This window comes from Dipodomys ordii, unplaced genomic scaffold (assembly GCF_000151885.1).
Source record: "Dipodomys ordii isolate 6190 unplaced genomic scaffold, Dord_2.0 Scaffold143, whole genome shotgun sequence".
NCBI classification, from domain to species: domain Eukaryota; kingdom Metazoa; phylum Chordata; class Mammalia; order Rodentia; family Heteromyidae; genus Dipodomys; species Dipodomys ordii.
The window spans coordinates 94,366-113,064 of NW_012267359.1; the positions used below are offsets into that span (position 1 = coordinate 94,366).

General features: G+C 43.8%; 1 protein-coding gene across 2 annotated transcripts in view; it reads right to left on the minus strand.

Moving 5' to 3' along the window:
* Positions 1-18,699, minus strand: part of Dapk1 (death-associated protein kinase 1) — a 194,424-nt gene that overhangs the window by 36,735 nt on the left and 138,990 nt on the right. For both annotated transcript variants that reach the window (XM_013031803.1, XM_013031804.1), the window contains exons 12-18: positions 16,170-16,289; positions 15,444-15,542; positions 13,547-13,645; positions 11,173-11,271; positions 10,178-10,375; positions 7,606-7,803; positions 2,911-3,009 (exon numbers count right to left, since the gene is read on the minus strand). In XM_013031803.1, the coding sequence (XP_012887257.1) occupies positions 2,911-3,009; positions 7,606-7,803; positions 10,178-10,375; positions 11,173-11,271; positions 13,547-13,645; positions 15,444-15,542; positions 16,170-16,289 (912 nt within the window). The remainder of the gene's footprint in view (positions 1-2,910; positions 3,010-7,605; positions 7,804-10,177; positions 10,376-11,172; positions 11,272-13,546; positions 13,646-15,443; positions 15,543-16,169; positions 16,290-18,699) is intronic.

Consider the following 18,699-nt stretch of genomic DNA (forward strand, 5'->3'; position numbering starts at 1 on the left):
CTTTGTGGTGGTCAACTGGAGACTAGAGTCTCTCCAATTTGTCTTCTGTGCAGGCTTTGAACCACAAACGCCAGATCTCAACCTCCTCAGTTGCTAGAATAACAGGTGTGAGCTACTAGTGACCAACCTAGTTAGTTTTTAGATAAGGTCTTATGCACTGTTGCCCAGAGCTGGACTTAAGACTATGATTCTGCTACCTGTGCTTACTTCATAGCTGGCATAGCTGGGATTAAAGGCATGCACACCATCTTTGGCCACACTCCTATCTTATTGCCATGATTTTCTCAGTTAGGAGTACATGCCTGGTGCAGCTTGGATGTCTGGTATCTGGAGAATGAGTAAATGAGGAGGGTGAGAGAGGCTATGTGAGGTGGGGTGCTAATATGAATACTAGGTCTAACTGGCACCATATTGGCATTTTGGTGGATGATGGGGGCTTTCTGAAAACTTCTAGAGGTGAAATCTCACCCCTACCCCCAGCTGATAGGCTAACCTGAGTTCCAAGAAGCAGGGGCAGGGACTTGCACAATACATTTCTGTATCCGACATACCTGTACCACGAACTCTGAACTCTTGAGCTCCCTGTGACCCTTCCCCCGACCCTATTCAGGCCCCATCACCTTAGCTGCCATTTCACCATACCTCATGTCTTTTGATTCTCTTTCCTCAGGTCACCATTGTGTCTCTTTTCAGCTTGTCATTAGAGTTGATTTGCTGAGATCGTTTTCCTGCTCTTTCTTTATTACTCTCATGACTCAAGTCTCCTAACAGTATTAAGTGTATTGGGGGCTACAAGTTTTGGGGGTACATGTGTCTGCTCATAGTCACTGGATTTCTAATAAAGACTCCTGACTCAAGTCTCTCAAAATGTGGCTTCTCTGTTTCTCACAATGGAATTCCATAACAGGATGAACCTCTCCAGGGACCAGGAAGGGAGCAGAACACAGAGCTGCACCTGTGGGCATCCTGAAGAGGGGTGATGGGTGGTGACCAAGGAGATGACCATAGGGATGGGAAGAAGGAGAGGACCATGGGCTCACAGAGGGACTCTGTGGAGCCAGAGGCCACACAGAGAAATCCCAACCTATAACGCTAGATTTGACCAGATCTTCTGCTCACATCTTCGAAGATTACTTGCTAATGTTTTTCTGTATGAGGCACCATCTAAGAATAAATGCATATAATGAATTATCACGGGGGAACCATACTGTGTGCTATGCACAGCAGGGTGTGGCCTTTCTCAGTGGGTGAAGGATGCAGTGGGGGAGGAGATATGCTAAGAAGAGGTCAAATCACATGCAAAACATTGTGTGCAAAACTGGGCCTGCAAAGCGAGCACAAAAGCGAGCCCAATGCTGCACAGAGCTCTCTGCAAAACATGAGCACGGTGGGGGAAGAAATATACTAGACCACAGCCATGTCCTCTACAAAGTCCATTGTGGTTAAATGGCCTCAGTTACAACTACCTCTAACGAAGCAGCCTGCATTGCCAGAGATGATGAGTAAATAACTGGGCCTGGCTGCAGGGGTCCAACAGAGCTTTAAAAAACAAAAAGAGCATGGAGCTGTGGGCAGTGACTCTATAGATCTAGCTTCTCAGCAGGTGGAGATATGAGGATTTGAGTATACAGTTTGAAGCCAGCCTGTGTAGGAAAGTCTGTAAGACTCTTATCTTCAAGCTGGAAGGGAAGTAAGGATCAAGTGGATAGAGTACCAGCCTTGAACAAAAACACTAAGGGACAGTGTCCAGGCTCTGATTCAAGTCCCAGTACACACACACACACACACACACACACACACACACACACACACACACACACACACACACACACACACACACACACACACAGGCTAGACTAGGCCCTGTGAGACAGTCTGCTAACCCCTTGGTGATCGCCAACAAATGAGGCTCCACTTTGAGCCTTAGGGACACAGTTGATCTTCTTAATGAATCACTGCATATCAGCAAAGCTCTGAATTTCAGGACTGTCCCTTCCACACAAGCCTGGATAGAAGACTTACTCTTGCACCACCAGCAACACAAAGGTGGCAATAAAACTGTAACTTTATTGTGTCAGTCAAAGCCTAATTTTCTTTGGCACTTCCCCCCACCCCTTGCAACAGTTCCAGAGTTTGAATTCAGGGTCTCATACTCTCTTTGCTTACTTGGCTGGTGCTTTACCACTTGACACAGGCCCCCAGCCTGGCTTTTTGCTGGTTAACTTGGAGATGGAATCACCTGCACTTTTCTGCCTACCTGGCTTCAGGTCCCAGTGGCCTGCATAGCTAGGGTTATTTTGTTTTTTTATTTTTTGGCACTTCTTGGAATGCCAATTAAAGGGTTTCTTCTGCTGAGTGTCTGTGGAGAGTGTGAAGCACAGGGGATTGAATACATCTCACTTCAAATGGTATTTCAGGCTTAGCAGCAAAGGTGTGCTCTTTAAGCAGCACAGGGCAGCTCTTTACCTAATGATGGCCTGGGTGTGTGTGGGCGATGGGGGGCAATTGTATATCTGTACCCCACTTGGGGGTGGGGAGGCTTCTTTATCCTCTAGTTCCTCCCAGAATGCAAAGGGCCTCCATGCCCTGGGGTTGCCTGGGAGCACTTAAGACAGAGAAGTCCATATATCTAATGGAAACTGCATCATTGTGAAACGGAACGGACAGAAAGGCCAGTGAGAACCAGTGGGAATTGCTGGCAGAGCAGGGCCTGGTGAAACAAGAAGATAAAACATTAACTAGATACTAAGCTGGGTTTGTGTGGGCAAATGTCTACATACTGCAGTGGAGGAGAGAAAGTGTAATAGCAGCTTGTCTGCTTTACAATGCAGTTGCCAAGGAATTCCTTCCCCCATACCCCTGAGGAGGGAGAAGTTCCCAGTACCTCTCCAGCCACAAGCCGGTACTCACTGAGGTCAGTGCCTCCACGTTGGCCCCCATTAGACAGAGGTAGCGGACCACGTCCAGAATCCCGTTGTTGGAGGCAAGGTGCAGAGGTGTTCGTCCATACTGGAAGGAGAAAACAAATAACAGCGTCTTCTCATGGTTGTTGCTGCGGAAACCTTTGGCTTCAGATGTGGGGAACGTATTACAAGAGCCCAGTGTTAAGGAAGGGACCTGGGAAACACCAGCAAGAAAGAGGAGGCCGGACAGCCAGGCAGAACTTCTGTAAGTACTTTGCCATTGAAATAGCAGCTTCAAGTCAGGAGCTGGTGGTTCACACCTGTAACCCAACCTACTCAGGAGGCTAAGATATTTGGATTTGGTTCAAAGCCAGCCTGGGCAGGAAAGTCCATGGGACTCTTACGTCCAATTAACCAGCAAAAGGCCCAAGGTAGTTGAGTGTTGGTGGCTCACACCTGCTATCCTAGCTACTCTGAGACTGAGATCTTAGGATTGCGGTTCAAAGCCAGCCTGGGCAAGAGAGTTGGTGAGACTCTCATCTTCAGTTATCCACCAAAATGCCAGAAATAGAGCTAAGGCTCGAGTGGTAGAGCGCTAGCCTTGAGCAAAAACACTAAGGGACAGCACCTGGCCCTGAGTTCAAGCCTCAAAACTGGCATGAAAATTAAGACATCCACTGATAATCCAATGAGGCTGGTCACAGGTAATTGACATTAGATTTGCTGCAGTGCTGGAAGAAAGGAGGCCTGGGGCAAGGGCAGGAGGGTCCCAAAGGTCTAGTGATATCTGTACTGTAGTTCAATTTAAACATAGCCGGGGAGTAAGGGCTGGGAGGACAGCTGCCGATGACACTTGGAAGAGCAGAAATTTCAAGATCAGACTCACTATGGTTTTTATGCCTGTGGTTCCCAAACGGTATGCCCTGGCATAGTAGTGAATGTACAGGAGCGATCAGGAGCATTTCAGGTGTTTGATGAAACCCCAAGGTTTGGATACTAGTTCAGGCTTTCCTGTTGGACTGTGTTTCTTTACAGGGGCAACCTGTCTTCACAGGTCTGCTCCAAGTGGGTTGGTATTGTTAGGAAAAGAAGGGAGTATCTGGAGAAAACCATTTTCTTTTAAATGAGCATGCACCAGTTCTGGGGATTATACTCAAACTGGGTGCTGCTCCTTACCTTTTTTTCACGTAAGGCTGGCACTCTACCTCTTGCCACAGCTCCACTTTTGACAGTGTGGTGATTAATTGAAGCTAAGAGTCTCACAGATTGTTCTGCACAATCTGGCTTTGAATCTCAATCCTCAGATCTCGGCCTCCTGAGTAGCTAGGAGGCGTGAGCCACCAGTGACTGGATACCGTCAGGACTTTTGACCCATTGTCACAATAAAATGTACAAGACACTATGTTGAAAAATGAACTTTTCAATTTAGGCAGGGGGGAAGGGGAAGTTGTAGTGGTGGAGGTAGGAGGAAAGGGATGTAGGGGAAAAACAAAGGAGGAAGCAATAATGCTTGATAGGAAATGTACTCGTTACCTTGCTCATGTAACTGTAACCCCTCTGTACAGTATTTTTACAAAAAACTTATTTTAAAAAAAAGAGGATAATAGGTGGTACTGGCAGAAGTGTCCAGTATGAGCCCAAGGTTGGGAAGTTCTGCATACCCAACAGCCACATGCATCTGTTAGTAATCATGGTTATGCAAGAATGAAATAAATAGTATTAGCCTGCTTTTAATTTGCATGCATTATGTTTCTCAAAGGCTATGGAGCTGTTTGGGCTCAACTTCCTCATGAGCAGAACTGTAAGGTTTTCATTTGCCCAAGGTAGAATGGTCAAAACACTGAGGGGGCTGGGAACTGATCATCTGGGAATCTCTGTTTTGTACTGTTGATTTGTACATGTTGGGTTTTCTTATGAACTGGACATTTAGGCTCACACAAAATATCCAAACGACACAAAAGGCCATGTGGTAGAAAATTAAAATCCTCAGCCCTTATTCTACCTCTTCCCCTGCTTAGCACCTCCCCTAACTTCACATTTTGATGTACTTCAAGCTCTGATGTAAAGTTGTCTCTTACGTATGAGCCAAGATGTGATCATCCTCTGCATTCTTCTGTCCATTGCTTTAGTCAACCAACAATGGACGTAAATTTGTTCTGTGCTCCTGAATTCCCATTATATGGCCATGTCATGATTCACTTCTTACCTGAGACAGACACTTAAAGGGGATTCCAGTGCCTTCCTATTTTATTTATTCATTTATTTTTATTTGAACTCAGGGCCTGGGTGCTTTCCCCTTAGCTATTTCATGCAAGGCTAGCACTCTACCATTTGAGCTACAGCTCTGCTCCCAGACTTTTGGTGGTTAACTAGAGATAAGCGTCTCAGGGACTTTTCTCTCCAGGCTGGCTTCAACTCTTGATGTTCAGATCTCAACCTTATGAGTAGCTAAGATTACAGGTGTGAGCACTAACACCTGGCCAGTTCCTGCTTCTTATAAACGATGCTACAATGGGTGCAACCATACATATTTTGTTGATTTTGATCTCTCCAGTGATTTAGAAAGTAGACATCATCAGGTTTTCAAATATCATAAATTTAATGTGAGGAGAAAGGATTTGAAAATCAAGATGAAATGTGTGGAGATGAAATAAAGTTATAACTATAGTTCTAGAATATGTAGGGGTTTTTTTTTTTTATAAAAGGGACGAGAAACAGGGAAGAAACAGCACAAGCAAATAATTGACCTCCTCCTTTTTTCCCCTTTTTGTGCCAGTACTAGGGCTTGAAATCAAGGTCTTGAGCTCTCACTCTGCTTTTCTGCCATGGCTGGTGTTCTGCCACTTAAGCATGCCTCTAGTTACAAAACTGGTTCTTTTGAAGAACTCAATTATATTCCAAGCTCTTCACTGTCTAAACCCCTCATTCCTTTCCAGTTTAATCTTCTCCCTTTCTTCCTCCACCTGCCCTGTGTCCCTTCTGTATATCCTGTAGTCCTCAATGGACAAACATGCAGTGCTCAGTATGAAATTGGCTGTTCTGATCTCTTTATCAAGCACAGCCCTAATGGTTTTGTAACATCCAGAGAACCTTTCTGATTCCATCCGTGTAGCCATGACAACACAAGATCCTGAGAAAGTACACACATCTGTCTCCATGAAGCCTGAGGGTGGAACCTCTCAGTCTGGCTTCCACAAGCTCCTCACCCCATGTCTGGCACAGTGGTGTGTAAGAAGGGCCCACAGCGGTACTAGATGGGCACAGAGCCTTTGCTCCTGTACCCATGTGTGTCCAAGGTGTGTCTTGGTGACACTCTGCATTATCTCTTTCCTTCTCTGCTATATTTGTTAACTCAGCCATGTTCAACAGCCACTGTCCTGCTCTTTGTGTGACAAGAGGGAAGCATAAATAAATGTCAACTGTCTTCAATGCTCATAAAGACAGTGACAATAACTTGTCACATATTGTGACAGGAGTACTGTTTGAGCAGTCATCTTTATCTCTGAGGGAATCTAATCTAGCAAGAAAAAGAGGAGACGATGCCACAGGAAAAGAGAGATGGGGTGCCTGAGGAAGGTGGGTACCACTGGGCTGTGACCAGGCCAACAGCCAGCTGCTTGAGAAACTACAGAAAGATAGGTTGGCCATGATTTGGTGGGAATGTCTTCCCTTTACTTTTTGCACACATTTTAAATATGTCGAGACCATTTTTTTTCAAGAAGGGAAAGAAAAGGGAAGGGAGAGGAGAAGAGGAGGAAGAACAGTATGGATACTGTTTGTCCACCAAAGGTGGACATACACTAAGACTTGGTTCACAATGAAGTAACAGTTGGAGGTAGAAGCTTGGGAGTTGGGCCTAGTGGGAGGTGAGTAGGTCATTAGGTTCTAAAGTGGGAAGTGGTTAATGCCTGTCTTTTATGAGTTGGTAAGTCTCAAAGGACTAGACTGGCCAGATAAGAAAGGAATTAGCAGCCAGTGGGCAATGCCTGAGACTTAGAATACTGTCTTCAGACTCCCACAACATAAAGGTTACCATCTGCAACTTCCATTATAATTAGTCATATAATTGCAAAAGGAATCCTTTTTACATATAATATTCTAGTTGTCTTAGATATTAATTCTTTTACCTCAAACAAATCATAATAAAACACTGCTTTTACTGTATGTCCCTTTTAGTCTCCACTATCAAAGATTAATTCCTGTTAGACTTTGTTAACACAGTGTTAGCACAAAGGCGCTTGCTGTTCATCACCAGGGCTAAGCGCACACACCTATTCATGTGAAAATTTAGATGGAGCTGGGTGCTAATTGCTCATACCTGTAGTCCTAGTGATTCAGGAGGCTGAGATATGAGGATCATGATTTGAAAACAGCCCGGAGAGGAAATTCTAAGACTATTATCTCTCACTCACTAGCAAGAAGCCAGAAGTGGAGCTGTGATTCCCATGGTAAAGTGCCAGCCTTGAGCAAAAAACACTACAGCACCAATTCCCTGAGTTCAAGTCCCAATACACACACACACACACACACACACACACACACACACACAACATAGCTATACAATGCAAGTTTGTGATGCAGCTATACAATGCAAGTTTGTGTGAATACTGAAGAGATATCAGCAGGTATTTGGCCCAAATCCAGAAACAGGTGGCTGGACAGATTGAGGTAGGATGCGTGGGGATCTGTCCTCCATACTCACCTTGTTTGAGATGTCCAAATTGCAGCCTGCCTCACAGAGGGCCACCACAATAGGCACATTGCCATCTTTGCAGGCCACGTGGAGTGGTGTGTTGCCATGCCTGTCCTGGAAATCCACAGAACACCCGTGGCTGAGAAGAGCCTTCATGACTTCCACCTGACAGCGCCTCACAGCGAGATGCAGGGCGATGTGTCCATCCTGAAACACAGCCAGCTCCATGAGTGCTTCTCATTTGGATAGGTGGCCTCTGTCTGTCCATCTCCACCCCATCCCCACCTCTGCACCCAAGTGTGGAGGCTTCACTGATAGCAGGATCACTACTACAACGCCCGACAGAGGTTACAAAAGTTATCAATTCAGCCTGGTGCTAGTGGCTCATGCCTGCAATCTGAACTATTCAGAAGGGTGAGATTTGAAGATCGTGATTCAAAGCCAGCCCAGGTGGGAAAGTCCAATTAACGACCATAATGGCACTGAGGCTCAAGAGGCAAAGCACAATCCTTGAGCTAGTGCTCAGTGGTGCTCAGGGACAGCACCCAGGCCCTGGGTTCAAGCTCAAGACCAGCAACCCCTGCCTCCATAAGTCATCATATCTACTTTGGAAGGGTATGACGCTGTATCTATTCCATGCTGAATAATTACGGCCTAAGAACCTTCCTTTCTGTGAGACTCTGAATCAATAAGACATTAAGAAATGATTGATAACCCAATGTTGACAAAAAGGAAATCTTTTTAAATTTCATTTTAATCATTTATTTTCTTTCTTGTTTGGTTAGGTGTGTGGTACAGGGGATTGAACTTGGCTCTTCACATTGCCAGCCAGTGCTCTACCACTTGAGCCACATTCACAGTGATTCACTTTTCATTTTGCTTTTAGTTGGCTTTGATATTATGTCTCATGCTTTTGCCAAGGCTGACTTCAGAGCATGATCCTCCTACCTCTGCTTCTACAGCAACTTGGATAATAAGCATAGGCCACCATGCCTGGCTTGTTCATAGGATAAATTCTCACTACCTTTTGCCTAGGCTAGTCAAAATGTGATCGTCTTATATATGCCTCCTGAATAGCTAGAATTAAAGGCTTGTTCCACCATGCTCTGGCCTAAAAACCACTTTTAAAAACCTTTGTTCTGAAATACTAAGCAGCCTCAATTATTTCATTTTTGAACCAAGAGAAACTGATAAAGTGACAAAGAATAGTTTGCATGTAGGGAGGCAGGTATAACTTGCTTTGCCCCTACATGCCATACAAAGAACCTAGGAACCCATTCTACTTATTGCAGAGGATTGAGAGACAGGGAAATTCTGAAGCATTTCTGTCTCTTATCTGTATGAGTTTCTCCATTCAGAACTGAGGCCACAGGGGTGGGGTCACTGCCTGTGATAGAGTTCTCATGGGTGGTAAGATGCTAGTAGTAACACTGACCTTAATCTACTAGATTCCAGTGCCATCCCTCCCCAAGTTGTGACCAAAAAAAAAAGTCTCCAGATATTACCAAGTCTCTGGGGACAGCCAGGTGCTAGTGGCTCACACTTGTTATCTTGGCTATTCAGGAAGCTGAGATCTGAGGATCACAGTTCAACGTCAGTCCATGAATAAAAGTCCTGAGGACTCTTATCTCCAATTAACCATCAAAAAAGCCAGAAAAGTACCTGTGGCTTAAGCCTTAGGTGAAAAAGCAGGGACAAGGTTCATGCCCTGAGTCAAGCCTCAGGATTGGCGTGTACGTGCGTGCACACACACACACACACACACACACACACACACACAAAGTCCGCCCTGAGAACCGCTGCTCCCTACCAGGACAAGACTTCACAAACCAAGTTACTAAAGTAACTGAATCCTAACTCTAACTGGCTACAGCTATATCACAGCCACAGCCTCATTTTAAGTACAAGTTCATCATAAAAACATTATGCTGAATTTGCTTAGGCCAAAAGAAAACAACTAGTCTACAACTGTCAGACAAGAGTTTGTCTAACAAAACCACCTTGTTTCCTTGTAAATCTGAAAATAAACACTACACTGCCAGTTTAAATCCCCACTGAGGAATGTCAGATTCAGTCATCATAGTACCTGCTCTAAAGCTACGAAAGGAAGAAAATATCTTGACCAGTTCCTCAGTTTTGTTTTGCTTTGTTTTTTAAAGCCACATATGAATATACATGACTAAAACAAAAAACAGAAATTTTCATTAGCCTGGAGTAGGTGGCACACATCTAGCTATTTAGGAGATAAAGATTGGGAGAATCATGGTTGGAGGCCAGCCTGGACAAATAGTTCATGAAACCTCAATCAACCAAGAGAAATGCCTGCCATTCTAGCTACAGCAGGAAGCAAAAATAGAAGGATGGAGATTCCCCGAAGGATGAGGCCAAAAGAGAAGACCCTATCTTAAAGATAAAGCAAAATGAGCTGACGGTGTGGTTCATGAGGTACAGTACCTACTTAGCAAACATGAAGTAGTGAAGTGCTGTCCCTGACCAAACAAGAAAATTAATAATGATACTTGGTTATCTCAGAGATACAAATCCCCAGATCAATTCTCAGTATGTGTGGCCCATTAATCACCTTGTCAGAGGCATTGAGGTCAGCTCCATGTTCAGCCAGACATTCCACAATGTCATGGTAGCCCCTGGCCGAGGCTGTCAGCAGTGGCGTCTCTCCTTCTCGGTTCTTGACATTCACGTTACAGCCTGCTTCGCAAAGGGATTTGGCCACCGAGTAGTAGCCATGCCAGGCTGCACAGTGCAGGGGGGTTTCTTCTTCCTAACCGGACACAAGGGCACAGAGGAAGAGAATGCATCCATGGGGGAAAAGTACAAGGTAGGGTCAGCCCCAGTCAAATCCTGCAGCAAGGGCAGATCAAGGGTGTGGAGAGAAGGCAATCGCAGCTAAGGGGAGAAATAGTCATCTGAAATAATTACACCAGAGTGAGCCACTGTGATTAAGAACAGGGCCAATATTTCATCCTTCTTCTCTTTCCTGAATACTTAGCGTTGCATGAATTTGACTTTCTCAGCACATTACTGTCAAATGACTTTCGGGAGCCCACTGGAACCCTGAGCTCAGCTTTCCTAAACAATAGGGCCTCCATGTGGGTAGCTTTATAGCATCCTGCTTGCAGAACTGCCTTCATTTAACTTTATCTGAAACTATTAATAGGAGGAGAGAACGTTTCTCTGAGCAAGAATTCTTCAGCCTCCAAGATTTCTGACATGGAAGGAAGACAAAGATGAGTCAGGACAGTCACTGCTCTGACAAGGGAGAACTCAGGATAACTATATTCTAAGGAATCAAGGAAACTGCTCAGGACCTTGAGGTCTGGATGTTTCCAGTCCACCTCAACAGACCCAATTCTGTCTCTGACAAGTGGGACGGGGTGGTGGTTACAATTGGGTATGTAACTTAGGGAAAACATGGGAAAGTTACAGCACTGCATGTGAGAACCTGTCTCAGTAATAGACAACAAGAACCTGACTCCAAAGGAGTCCACGGTACTCTCAGCAGCCTGTGTGTAGATGCAGAGAGCAGAGGGGGTGAGCCCAGCAGCAGTCACGACCCACCTTGTCCTGGAAATTGGGATTTGAGCCAAAGCTGCACAGAAGCTGGACCACATCGGCATGGCCATAGCGAGCTGCCACGTGGAGGGCTGTCTCTCCAGACTGCAAAAGAAGCAGAGCATTCAGAGGGGCTGTGGAGAACACAGCACAGGGCCCCTCTCAAGCATGGCTGGTCCACACTCTTCCTGTTGGTAAGGCATTTTGTCCTCTCTTTCAGGCCATAGAAGCAGCCCTGATTTCTCCAATTGTTATTTTTGAGCTATGGTCTCCTTGTCCCTCAGGCATGTGCCTACTATGGGCTTTTCATCCACAGGTACCTGTCAGTGTACCCACCTTCCCTCCATAGAGATGGGGGTCTCTTGAACTTTTCTACCCCAGCTGGCCTGGTACTATAATCCTCCTCATCTTAGCCTCATGTAGCTTAGAATAATAGGTATGCACTATGAAGTCCAGCTAGGGGTTGAGAACAAGTGTTTGAGAACGTTTCTGCTCTGCCTGGTCTTGAACCTTGAACTGTGATCGCCCACATTCTCAGCCTTCCAAGTATCCAGGAGTATAGGTATGAATCACTGGTATTACCTGTTTGTTTCCCTCCCTTCCTTCCTCTCTTTCTAAAAACACACCAAATAAATTCTGCTTTTATTATTAGGTTCACCAAATGGCAGTTACTTCAATGTACAGTTTTATTTATTAACAGGTTTCTTGTGTCCGTGGATGTTTGGGGGATCTAGTTATTTCCTACATTCTTGGGAGATTTTTAAAGAATCTGCTCATACAACAAATTTTATTAGCGAATAATAAGTATACCTCCTTTAAGATACTTCAATCTTCCCCTGAAAAAAAAGTCAAAAAAAACTAACCTAAAGTAGTCAGAACAAGTTATTTGATTACCAAATGCCAGAAAACTACAGTGACAAATTTGTGAATGGGTAAGAATCTTTTTTTTTTAATTTTATTTTATTTGTGAACATGCTGTACAGAGGAGTTACAATTACATGGGCAGGATAATGCGTACATTTCTTACCAAGCATTGCAGCCTCCTCCTTTGTTTACCCTTCACATCCCTTCCCAGCCTCCCCCCTCCCCCCCAATCACAATCCTTCTCCTTCTCCCCCCTCCCCGCCCCGCACCGACATTGTAAAGCTCGTTTTGGACATGACAACTTGTACTTCTCATTGTTGCAACAGGTCCACCTGTATCCTTAAACAACTGGTTTTTCCCCATCCATCTCCTCCACAAGTTATACTGACATCAAATATAGTGAAAGCAGGGGTTATACTGTGGGGGAGGGACATACAAAGCAACAAAGAGATAATCTTATAAATGCGTTAGAAACACATGCATGAAAGAAAAAAACATTAAAATACACATCTAATGGTTCATTTTCCTGACATCACATTATCTGACCTTTTTGGGTAAGAATCTTATATGTCTCCTAAAGGCCCATGTGTTGAATGCTACCTGTGGTGCTGTACTGCTGGGTGGTGTGTGGCCTATAGGGGGTGGGGGCTAGTTCATGTCTCTGGTCTTAAAGTTATCCCTGGGGGCATGCCCTTGAAAGGGATATTAAAACTCTGGCCTCTGCTTTTCTTCCTCTTTGCCTCCAGGTGTCATGAAGTGAACAGTTTTGTCCCGTCATACACTCCAAACCACAACTTTCCAAAAGCAATAGAGCTACTGGCCATGAACCATGACTTCTAGAACCATGAGCCAAAATAAACCTTTCCTCCTTTTGAATTGATACCCTCGGGTGTTTTGTCTCAGTGATAGAAACTATGGTTCAGTGAACATGGTTTAGTGAATGACCTATGCAATCACATATGGCCGCCTTGACTAAACATCAGAAATGAGCTTTGGAAGCAGAGAAATAATATACAGTAGAATGACTAATGAATGAAAAGGTAGGAATCCTAGCTTGAGTCTGGTTCCAGAAATGCCAATTAGTGTACAAGATTCTGGTACAGACTGAATAAAATGAACATATATTAATATATATGTACTCCAAATCCTTACTTTATGTGATCACCCTATTAATCCACTAGTGCCAGTGATGTGTAAACTCAGATTGGTGAGCCACTGAAAAGAGGATGAGAATGGTAGGTGCTTCCACAGCACAGTGAATCTAAACATCTGCAATAGAGAGCGTGTGTTATGGCAGATAATTCACTACTTGCATTTTATGGTAACAATTTTACAGATTTCAATTTAAGGCAGATTTTTAACATTAGATTGAGCCACGGATACAAAGTAACTTCTACCTTAAATTATCTGCAGGAGGGTATTATCCTGAATTCTTAAGGTCCTTATTCTTTAGTTCTGGTAGACCAGAACTAAAATGTATCCTTTTACTATTTTCTCTAAAGAGTAGAGGCCTTACCTTGTCTTTCACATCCAGAGGGCATTTGTTCTCATTGAGAAATTTCAGAGTATCCACATGGCCATGACGAGAGGCCCAGTAGATGGCATTGGATCCACCCTGCATGAAGCCAACACAGTCATATGTCTAGAGAACTCCCAGATATGAATGCACGTGTCCATTCCTAGGAGGCCACAAGCCAGAGGAAGCACTGGTTCTGACAACTGCACCACAGTTGTCAAAGGTGTTGCAATAGAGGAAGTTCAGCACGGGGTTTCTCCCTAATACCTTTGAAACTAACTTTATTGCTTATTGATCAATTTATTGTCATTATTATTATAATTATTATTATTGTCCATCATGGGGCTTGGACTCAGGACCTGGGCACTATCCCTGAGCTTTTCTGCTCAAGGCTAGTGCTCTACCATTTTGAGCCACAGTTCCACTTCTGGTTTTCTGGTGGTGAACTGGAGATAAGAGTCTCGCTAACTTTCCTGCCCAGGTTAGATTTGAACTGTGATTCTCAGATCTCAGCCTCCTGAGTAGCCAGGATTCCAGGCTCTACTTTTATTTATTTTAATAATGTAAAACTCTCATTTCAACCTCTTATTAGCATTCCTTGTAGAGTCAGCTTTCAGTACCTGCAGAGGATGATTCCAGAACTCTCCATGATATACCAAAATCCATAAATGCTAAAGTCTACCCCTCACCCCACTTTTTTTGTTTTCTTTGTTTTAATGTTTAAGTAGTTGGGCAAAGAGGTTTCAGTTTTAACTTGTCAGTTTATTTGATTTTTTTTTTTTGCCAGTCATGGGGCCTGAACTCTGGGCCTGGGTGCTGTCCCTCAGCTCTTCAGCTCAAGACTAGCACTCTACCACTTGAGCCAAGCTCCACTTCTGGCTTTTTCTGCTTATGTGGTGCTGAGGAATCGAACCCAGGGTCTCATGCATGCAAGGCAAGCACTCTACCACTGAGCCACCTTCCCAGCCCCTAATCTGTCAGTTTATGAGTGTAATCCATGTTATCAATGTCATCCCTTCCCCTGTTCTCCACCATCTTTTCCCAACCTCCTCCATCCCCTCAAGTTCCATTTTTCTGTATGCTCAATTACCTTCTACAATGGTGTATTATTGGCATATAACCCATACACAGCCTCACATATACTTTAAATCAAGTTGAGATTACTCACAATAGTCAACAGGATGGAAAAATTACCATATTATTTACAGAATAACAAGGAATACTTCCTGGAATTTTCTTCCTTGATATTTTCCATCTACAATTGGTTGAATCAATGGTTATATAGCCCGTGGATAGGCAGGGCTGACTATACTGGATAGGGAGAGATGGACCCATGTTGACAGTCTATTGCATAGGCTGGGGTCATGGCTCAAGTGGTGGAGTTTTTGTCTAGCAAGTGTAAGGCCCTAAGTTCAAAGCCTGGTGCTACAACAATAACAATAACAATAACAAAAGCCTATGGCAACTGAGAACAGCTGCTTGCAATGATCACAGTTGTTAACGGTATTATTTATACTTCGAAAGTGATCTAAACCTCCAAGTGTGTCAACTTAATTCAGTGTATAATAAATATATAGGCAAGTGCATTTCTACTATATTAATCAAATAATGAAAACCTTTCCAAGTGTGATCTCAAAACCTTTCAGCGAATCCTGGTCAGTAAAGAGGACAGTCAGGAGGATGAACAAAGAAATGCTGATATGAAGCTGCAGGGCCCAGGACAAGAAAATCAGAGTCTTTTCCTAACACAAGTGCCACACTGAACAACAAGCAATACACATTCCTTTATAGGAAACAGAAACAAATTAGGGCATATTTACCTTCTATGACTCCTGTGATCAGGAGCCATTTAGAAACATATAAAAGAATAACTCCTTTTCAATAAATTAGAACTCACCTTATCCTGGACATCAATTCTTGATCCTCTCTTAATGAGTAGCTGAAGTATCTGAATATTGCCACAGCCAGCAGCGATGAGTAATGGAGGAGTCCCATGCTGGAAAAGATGAGAAGAAAGTATGATTTTTCAGGTTTAGGAAGAAAGGAAAAGCCCAAACTTATCTCCATTGTTCCCACAAATCTCCTGGGTCTCTACAAACTGAGTTGTGGCTGACAGAAAGAGAGACAGTCAGAAGGTCAAGCAGTCCCTCTTCCCTTTGGATTCACAATCAAAAGTGACACTGTCACTTTCAAGATGGGAAGGTCCAAAATGTCAGGAGTAGCTGGGCCCAGTGGTACATGTCTGTAATCAGGAGGCTGAGCTCTGACGGTCAAAGTTCATAGTGAGCCCTATCAGGAAGTACAACTATGGCTAAAGTGGTACAGTGCCAGCCTTGAGCTCCCAGGCCCTAAGCGTGCGTGCACACACACGCATGCACGCGCACACACACACACACATCAGGGGCTGCAGAACAGTTGGAGAATAAAAGAAAGCCTTAGATGTAAGAAGCCCTTCTGTGTAACTCAAGTTAAAATTAACAGGAGTGGGTTTTGTCCCATAGTATGAAAGTTCCAAATGGAAGGGAGAATGGAAAGCATTCTAATGACCTTCAAGATGGGGACTTGAAGGTTCACTGTCACAGTGACATACCCACCCACCAGCCCAGGGAGAAGAAAATCCTACCTTGTTGGGTTGGTTAACATCGTAGTTGGACAATGAGCCCAGCAGGTGCTGCAAGCCTGGAACATTGTCATCGTTGATGGCATGGATGATGGCTTTCATGACAAAAGAGTCTTCCTCATCCTAAGCCAGACATCAAGAAACACAAGCATGAGCTTGTTGGCCAAGAACCTCTTACCTTATCAGCATAAAATAAATGAGTACACACTAGCTAAAGGTGAAATCTGGAGAAAGTGAGACATTGGATTCCCCATCTGTGTGGTCATGAAAGGAACTGGAAGGTAAAATTTTGCCCTTTCCATGTGGCAAACTACCACCACCTGCCTGAACCTTATGTCACCTGCATTGTAACCTAGAGAGCAAACAGCTTTCAAGATTCAGATTTTGAACAACAGTAATGACCAGTAACATTTTCTGTTTAGCTTCGGAATTTGTTAATATATAGTTCCAGAACCCATGTGAAGAAAATAAAAAGCTGAATAGTGGTGTCTCAATCCTAGGTACTCAGGAGGTTGAGCTCTGAGAATATTGCAGTTCAAAAATGGTCCACCCAGACAGATCTTCAATTAACCAGCAAAAAGTTAGAAGTGGAGGGAGGAATGGCAAGAGTGCAAGGCCAAGAGTTCAAACCACAATACCAAGAAAGGAAGAAAAGGAAGGAAAGGAAGAAAAGGAAGGAAGGGAGGAACGGAGGAAAGGAGGGAGGGAGGGAGGGAAATGGAGGGAGAGAAGGAGGAAGACGGAGGGAGGAAGGGAAGGAGGGACAGAAAGAGAGAAAAAAGAAGACAAACCACAGAATCAGGGAATGGTATATTTGAAAAAGTCTCAATTTGGAGATGTTCTAATTATTTATCTTTTTTTCCCCTGGCAATACTGAGATTTGAACCTAGGGCACTGTGCGTGCTAGGCAAACACTAACACTTGAGCCATTTCCCCCCCCCCTCAGCATTTATTGGTCTGAGTATACTTGAAGTAGGGTTTTACTTTATGTCCAGACTTGCTTTGAACCATGAATACTGTTATTTACGTTTCTCACACAGCTGAGGTGACAGCCACACACCATCACATCCAGCTATTATAGTTGAGATAGAATCCTATACATTTTTGTCTATGCCAGTTCCTCTCTATATAAATATATTCCTTCCTGTATATACATGTGCTCCTAAATAGGAAGAATTAAAAAAAAAAGCAGGGGCCAAAGGAAGTACAACTTATATATTTCTGAATATAAATAACTATAAATAACTACAAAATATTAAATAAGAAGTTTGTTAATCTTTTCCACCTTGTATTTCTAAAATACAATACACTGAAAGTAAGAAATTAGCTAGGTACCAGTGGTTCATGCCTATAATACTACTGAGGAAGAGGCTGAGATCTATAGGATTGTGGTTCAAAGCCAGCCTGGGCAGAAAAGTTCCCTATACTCTATTCCAAAAATGATAAGCAAAAAGTAAGACTAGAGATATGGCTCCAGTGTTAGAGTGTTAACTGAGCAAGCTGAGTGAGTTCAAACCCCAGTACCAACCGCCCGGCACAAAAAACTCACTAAGAAATAAACTAGGGGTGGAAAAAAAATCCCAAACAAATTAAATTCTGGGCTAATAAACATACAGTAATGGCTACTAATATTTTCAACTAAGTAAAGATATGCCCAGAGGCTGAGTGTGTGCTTGGGGTGGGGGGGGCAGAATGGAAAAAGCTTTGCTGAAACTCTTTCTCCTGAATTCAGACTCACTCCATGAGGGATCTGCTCCTTTATTTGTGTGCAGGACGCATCTTTAAGAACACCACAGGTTCTGCTTCTATCTCAATCCGAGTGGATAACTAGGAATCATTTATTTGCATGGGGCGGAAGTAAAAAAACAAAACAGAGCAAACATGAAGGATGAAATTACTTGTCGGAGGTTCCCTGGGATTAGCAGTTCAGGGCAGGGAAGGAATCTACCTCTGGAAGGGGATCCTGACACCTGGGTGTCTCTCCAACCTAAACTTTTCACAGTGACATGTATTTCTCCAAACTGGTTATTCAGTATGATTATAATTTACAGTCTTTAGTTACTCTCATTATCCTGCTCAGATTCATAGCTGTCCATCTTTCCCCTGGCTCAATGCATTCCCAAGCAAGCCTTTCTCTTCTCCTCCTAACTTACTTCTCTTCCTACTTCTTTTTGAAAAATCTGTTTTTCTTTCTTTAACCTCTCCAATCTCGTTTCTTACTCCACACAAAGCTAGAGCTGGAGACCTGGCGGAGCAGTTACTAGCTTGAGAAGAAAACAAGAGCAGGTGTGTGCTGACTAGTGTATGTATAGTCCCCTGTGCCTCCCAGGAAATGCTGGCGATTCAGTTACAGGGCAGGGTGGTTCCCACAGAACCTCCATGCCTGCCTTTTCTGTGGGGACTCTTTACCTCCCAAGTAAACAAAACCCTGTTGTCTGTCAGGGAAAAGCCTCATCAAATTTAGCTATGTCTACTCATATCTGAGGAGCTCATCTGTGATTAGGTTTCAGTTTGGGCTGGGAGAAATAGTGGT